General features: G+C 52.1%; 1 protein-coding gene across 1 annotated transcript; it reads left to right on the top strand.

Annotated features, from left to right (window-relative positions):
- The first annotated feature begins 1,352 nt into the window (after nt 1–1,352).
- ZDHHC22 (zinc finger DHHC-type palmitoyltransferase 22) lies at nt 1,353–5,894 on the top strand. Its single transcript, XM_042871184.1, has 2 exons — nt 1,353–1,914; nt 5,629–5,894. The coding sequence occupies exons 1-2, from the start codon at nt 1,353–1,355 to the stop codon at nt 5,892–5,894; spliced, it is 828 nt and encodes a 275-aa protein (XP_042727118.1).
- The last annotated feature ends 856 nt before the right edge of the window (nt 5,895–6,750 follow it).

Here is a 6,750-nt window from a genome sequence, read left to right as displayed (position 1 = left end):
TCCGGGTCCGCGGGACGGAGGGGGATAGGAAGGGACGGGGACGGGGATGTGGAGTGAGGAGGGGAGAGGGAGAGGATCGTGCTGGGGAGGGGGAGAGGGAGAAGAAAAATAGGAAAAAAACTGAAAGAGAGGCAGGAGGGGGGGAGAGACAGAAAGAGCGACAAGGGCAGAGGCAGGGCAGGGGCAGCGACAGAGACAGGGGACAGGGACAAGGCCGAACAGTGTGGGACGACAAAAAAAAAACAGAATGGGAGGGAAAGAAGGAAAAGGAGACGGAGGGAGGAGAAGGAGCGCGGGGTCGGACTGCTCTAAGACGCGGCAGCCGCGGGGGTCTCGGCTTGAGTGGAGGCGGTAACGGAGGCTCGAAGGTGCCAGACGAACGGTACCGGGGCAGCAGGAACAAGGGGGCTGCAGGGCGGCGGCGTGCACGGGGACCGACCGCCCACAGTCTCCGGGACTCTGCAGGCACCGCGGCGCCGGGGAGCTCTTTGGAGCTGCCGGCGAGGAGTGATCGGGGTGCCGGGGCAGCCACGCCGCGACCGGACTGGCTCCGAGCTGCCTTCGGTCCTCCGGGCTCTCCGCGTCCCCACGGTACGGGCTGAGCTCCGGGGCCAAGGGGAGCACAAAGAGAGCCGGGGGAGCCCGCCCGGCCGGTGCCGATGCGCTGTAGCCGGTCAGAGCCGCGGCTGCGGCTGCGAGGCCGCCCGGCTTGGTAGACCAGCGCCGCAGGTTGCATCCGGACAGCACTTGAACAGCTGTTTTGTGCATTTTCTAATTTCGTGCACAGCAGGGCAGCGGTCAGAGAGGTAATCTGTAGATCCGTGGCTTTAAAGGATAAATTAGAGCATTGGATTTGATCCGTATTGCAGTGGATTAGAGCAACCTCTCCCCCCTCCCCTTCTCCTCCCCCCCTTCCCTTCCAATTCACTCCCCCCTCCTCCAGCACCACCTTTTTTCTTCTCATGCAATACCAAAACTGACCCTGCCTGGCAGAGGGACTCTGCTAGGCGAGCGAAGCGGTGCCTATACCGCCGGCACACCGAGGAAGCCAGCTCTTCCCCTTCAGCCTCCGCAGCCCCTCCGGGGCACCACCGCTGCGAATTCCCCTGAGGCAGACGCCGGGGCCGGGCTGCCTCCTCCGGGCGCCGGGGAGCGGGCGCTGCTCTGGGGGTCCCCTTTGCCGAGCCCCGCCGGGGCCGTGGGGCGGCGGCGAGAGAGAGCTTCCCCGCCTCGGGGCTCTCCCGGAGCAGAGCAGGGCCGGGGACCCGGCAGGAAATGGAAGGATGAAGTGTGCAGCCGGAGCGGTGATGTTCGTCCTCTCCTTGCTCTCCCCTGCAGGAACGTAATCCGCAATGCTAGTTCTCAGGTTGCTCAATGTTGTTGCTCCAGCCTACTTCTTGTGCATCTCCCTAGTGACCTTCGTCCTCCAGATCTTTCTCTTCATCCCCAGCATGTTCAGAGACCCCTCCACCACCCCACTTTTCTCTCCTGCTCTGCTGCATGGGGCCCTCTTCCTCTTCCTCTCAGCTAATGCCCTGGGCAACTACATCCTCGTGATCCAGAGCTCCCCTGAGGAACTGGGCAAGGGCTTAAACTTGGGCGAAGGAGCTGAAATGGTGGCGGACTGGCTGGATGGAAGCAGGTCCCCTGGCTCAGCTTTGCCCAGCACTCACTACTGTAGACTGTGTGCCAGAGTCACCCAGAGGCATGACCACCACTGTTTCTTCACAGGGAACTGCATTGGGAGCAGGAACATGCGGAACTTCATCATGTTCTGCCTCTACACCTCTCTGGCTTGCCTCGACTCTCTGGTGGCAGGCATGGCTTACATTTCTGCTTCACTCTCCATGTCCTTTGCAAACCCACTCGCCTTCCTCACACTTCTGCCTCACTCTATCAGCCAGTTCTTCTCAGGTAAGGATCCTTCCTTGGCCATGAGGAGCCCATTCTTCTTCCAGGGCTCCAGGATAGTGGCCATGGTCTTTGCTGTTTGGCTGTGTGTGAGGATGGGTGGGGGGAGGGTGCAGGCATGGGGAGAATTGTCTGTGTTTGGTAGAGCCTCCTTTAAAGGCAAAGGCTTCAGAGACTGGGACCCTCTCCAGGTTACAGATACAGCCCTATTCATAATGTGTTGTACTCTGGAAAACACTCTGTAACCAGACTGCCAGAGATGGTCTAGGGCTGCGGTCATGCATGAGGCATTTAGACAGAGAAGGGAGATTTTATTCATTGTACTACAGGTGAGGGGAGTCTTACATGCAGATGCGGAGAGTGTCCCAGAGGAGATACGACCATTCTCTTCATCCAACTCATGCACCTACTCCACCTCCTGCCTCCTGTCAGAGCAAACTTACTGATTCTAGCACAGGAGAATTTGGGTTCATGTTTCAGGAATCAAGCAATTTGTTAATGTAATGTGACCAAACACCTCTCTGTTGACTCTAGTCTGGGATGCAGCTCTACAGAAAGCCAAGACAAATTATCCATTCCTGCTCTCTGGAAGAGCTCTGCACCCAAAGCAAACCTCTGTCTTCCTTTCACCATCCCTTATTCGTCCCTCTGCTTTTCCTGATTTCCCTTCTCTTCCCGTCCTCCTGTAAATGTCCCCAGGATTTCTCCTTCCCTCCCATTCATTCTGTTCCTGTGCCTTTTCCCCCACTTTGCCAGCCCTGTCTCTTCACCTTTCACCATGCTCTCAAACTCTCCAACATCCTCCCTTTCTCCGTCTAAATGTAAGAGCTAGATAAAACCTGATCTGGGGCAAGTTACTCTGCAAACAGCAGTCTGCTCTGAAATTGACAGCTGAAAAATGCCATTTTCCCCACATGCAGTTCATGCTGAGCACATTTAGATCAGTTTAAAATAGATATTCCACATATTTTAGCTTTGAAGGTTCAACTGAGCACAGTAAGAAGGGCCTGGAGTCTGTTTTGGCTTGTGCACTGCCACCAGAATTGTTGATCATTATCTGATAGGGGGATCTCCATTGCTGGTGATGCAAGAGCCAGAAAGACCCCAGATTGCTTTCAGATTTCAGGCTGGGTTTGCAGGGTTGCCATCTGAAAACAAACAAATATCTCTACTTGGCAAATGAACAGATTCGTCATGGTAATCACTGAGAGACTATAAACATGAAATCCTGCCATGACATTTTTATGGAGTCATTTTTCCATGCAAAAGAATTTTTGTAAATAGTGTTGCACGAGCTTCACTAGCATTAAAAACACTTGGCATGTTTTTCCTTGGTGCCTAAGCTCTCCTCAGCACATCAGCCTAGAAGGGAAAGCAGGGATGTGGGAGAAGATTATCCAGGAATTAGTTCTCTCCCTGATTCTGTGAATTCATCTGCACCAAGCTGGGTCCTGGCACATGTCTGAAGAGACACTGGAGTGCCCCAGTTTTGGTGTCAGCACCCACAATGCCAAGGTTGGCACACAGCAGTGTGTGAATGGGATGTGAAGGGGCTAGGGGCAAGGTTGGGGGCTTGGGCACCCAGGAGTCAACAGAATCACAGAAACATGAGCCCATGGAATTTCTGCCATAGCTGGAGTGACAGCACACAGTAACATGCAGGTGCCTCGGTTGCTCAGGAGGAAGGGCCTTCTGGGCTTCCATCAGTGCGTTTACCTCCTATGCAGGAAAGAGAAACATGGCCTGGAATAGTTAGTTACTAGAAGGACTAGAAGGACTGCCCACCCAATGTTCTTATGCAGCCATTACTTAGGTGGGATCCAAACAGCATTGCTATAACAGGAAAAAAAAAAACAAAACAACTTTACCCTTCATCTCCAGAGTGCCCTTGGTGCTGGGGAGGAGGGAGAGGACAGAAGTTGAATCTGCTGATCTCAGGCTCAACTCAGTGTTTCCTGCTTCCATGCTGGGAAAATTTTTGGTTGGCTCATTTTCCCAGACCATGCTGAAGCATATATTTTGGCGTCTGACCCAGAGTCTATAATTTCAGTCTGTGATTCAGTTTTTCTGGCATAGATAACGTATGGTAATAAGCTTGAGACCATGTCAGGTCAGTCAGAGCAAAATGAACCCGAGACTGAAGTGGACTGTAATGATGAGGGGCAAATGAAGAGCACTTCTATAAATACAGGTCAGGCCAGATCCAAGAAAGAATGGATAGAAAATGCTTTTTCTGGGCAGCCACAAAAAATGCATAAGTGCATTTTTAAATAAGGTTAAAAAATGCACACATCTGGAAAATATGGCTGAGAGATGCTGAATAAATGCAAAGGGAAACGAGTGTAATTACTTATTTGATGCTGAATTTCAGCAGCTCATAGAAACAAAGCTTGCAGCTGTCTTCCCAAGGCTCAGAAGAAAGTCCCTTTCCTCTGCTCCATCCCATCTGAAATCAGCTGTAGAAGGGAACACATGCCTGTCATACAGGTCCAGCAGAAGAGCAGAAAAACCTGTATTTGGCTCTGCACTTCCAGTTTGGTCCCCTAAATTATTCTAATAGAATTGGTCTGGGGGATTTTTCATCATCCTGGACACTGTTCTCTCCTTGCTGCATGACATACGAAGCCCACTGGGATCTAATGATTTCTCGTTAGATGATGCTGCAATTAAAGAGAGCACAGAACAACTCTGGTGCCTTTTCTTAGCAGGATGATACAACAGTTTGGGGCTGCAAGCAGCACCCTCACCAACAGCCCTCAGAGTGGCCTGCAGGCAGAGCCCAGGTCTGAGCACATGGTGCAAGCCTGTGCCAAGTCTGTGCTCCCACCCTGCATGCCAGGCAGGCTGGGCTCAGGGACCATAGGTTGGATGGAGTATTCTAGTAGCAACTTTAAGAAAGAAACTTGGACTGCATTTGGGAAAGTTTTCTGTTTCAGATTATTGCATTCATGTGAAAGCTGTATTTGTCAAATGGTAGGAAAGGCATTACTGATTTTTCATTTTTTTTAAACATATTATTGTTCAGTGATTATACATATCACAGAATGGTTTAGGTTGGACGGGTCCTTAAAGCTCACCCAGTCCCAACTTGTGCCATGGGCAGAGCTGCTGCTCCCCATCAGCTTGGGCTGCCCAGAGCCCCATCGATCCTGTCCTCAATCCCCTACTTGGATGGGATCTATAGCTTCTCTGGGCACATGTATGTCTAGTGATGAGCCCCAAATCTGTCTGCCTGGTATTAATGCATACAGTAAGGTTTCTGGAAGCATCTAAATGCTGTAGAACTGCATCTCCTTCCAAAAGGAGCCTGGGAACCTCTGAGTCCCTGTGCTTAACAGGCAAGTGCTGAAATAATTTCATATTCTTCAAAATAGAGCTGCAGTCATACAAATGCTTTCACTTCTGGAGACTGCCTCTGAAATCCAGACCACACATTAACAACAAAAGGAGAACTCTGCAGAGACTGCCACCATTTTAGTACCTCCCCAGTGGGATGCACTGCCTGGGGCACTACAAGGAAAGGGATGCACTGCCTGGCCACTACAAGGAAAGAAATTTTATGTCGTTATTCACCACCCTACCTTTCTCCTCACTCACTTCTTGTATGGCTGCTCAATGTGGCCAGCCAGGCCCTCAGGGCTGCATTCGATGCTGACATGTGAGAGATTCCTAAACTCTTTCTTTTGCTGTTCCCCTCTCCTGACTGTCATTGTGCAGGGGCTCTGCTCAGCTCTGAGATGTTTGTCATCCTCATGCTCTACCTCTGGCTTGGGATTGGGCTGGCCTGTGCTGGGTTCTGCTGCCACCAGCTGCTGCTGATCCTGCGTGGTCAGACACGGTACCAGGTGCGGAAGGGGATGGTGGTGAAAGCCCGGCCCTGGAGGGAGAATCTGCGGGAGGTCTTCGGCAAGAGATGGCTGCTGGGGCTTCTTGTCCCCATGCTGAATGTGGGAAGCGACTGCCGCAGGCAGAAAGTGAAATAAAAACCCTGCATGTGCATCCCTTGCAGGCAGCACTCCCCAGCTCCTGGACTGTGAGGAGCTTGGCCACTTCATCCCTTGAGACTGCAGCCTCTGCAGGAGGATGGGACCGGCTATCCAGGAGAATCAATTTAGCCTATTAATGCAGAGATCACAAACCATGTAGAGGAAGAGATACTGCAGCTTAGTAGTCGCATCACTGCACCTGCATACATGGCAACAGGCTTTGAACTAGCAGCAGGATTAGTCTGATCTCAGTTCCCTGCCCTCGGCCACCTGTATGTCCCCAAACAAGCTACAGCAGGAGCTCCCTGAGAGCCTGGGTTGTTGTGATAGGCTGCAACACTGACATCTGCTCATTTGGAGCCTCCAAGGTGCCTTTGGCCCTTTCGTTCTGGAGGCAACAGCACTGAGAAGCCCTCCCTGGCAGACCTGCAATGCAATCAAGCCTCCAAAGGAGCAGGCTGTGAACACAGCTATGGCAGCAGATTAATCTGCTCTCAAAAGGCTAAGGAAAACCAGGAAGGAAACAGAGAGAAATCCAGTATTTCTCCATTTCTGTCGCAACCCACTCCCTGTGCAATGACAGGCCAACACTGCAGCTTTGCCACATGCTTTCAGCAGCCCTTTGTCCAGGAATGCAGCACAGACAAAGCTGCAGCAAGCAGATAAATCAGCATCAGGCAGAGCAAAGGGAGAGGCAATGCAGAGGTGAATGGAAAGCTGTGTCTGAGGAAATGTACTGTCAGGCTGGGTGAAAGACAGAGACAAGAGCACGTTCAGGGATGTGCCCACGTCCCCCTGCACCACACTCTGCAGAGGGCACCGACACTGTTGGTGCTGCGAGGGGCTCTGAATG

This window comes from Lagopus leucura, unplaced genomic scaffold, assembly GCF_019238085.1.
Source record: "Lagopus leucura isolate 7727_CA_CO unplaced genomic scaffold, USGS_WTPT01 Super-Scaffold_1, whole genome shotgun sequence".
Lineage (NCBI taxonomy): Eukaryota > Metazoa > Chordata > Aves > Galliformes > Phasianidae > Lagopus > Lagopus leucura.
The sequence above is the reverse complement of the archived record's forward strand: the minus strand, read 5'-3'. Positions and strand labels throughout refer to the sequence as shown.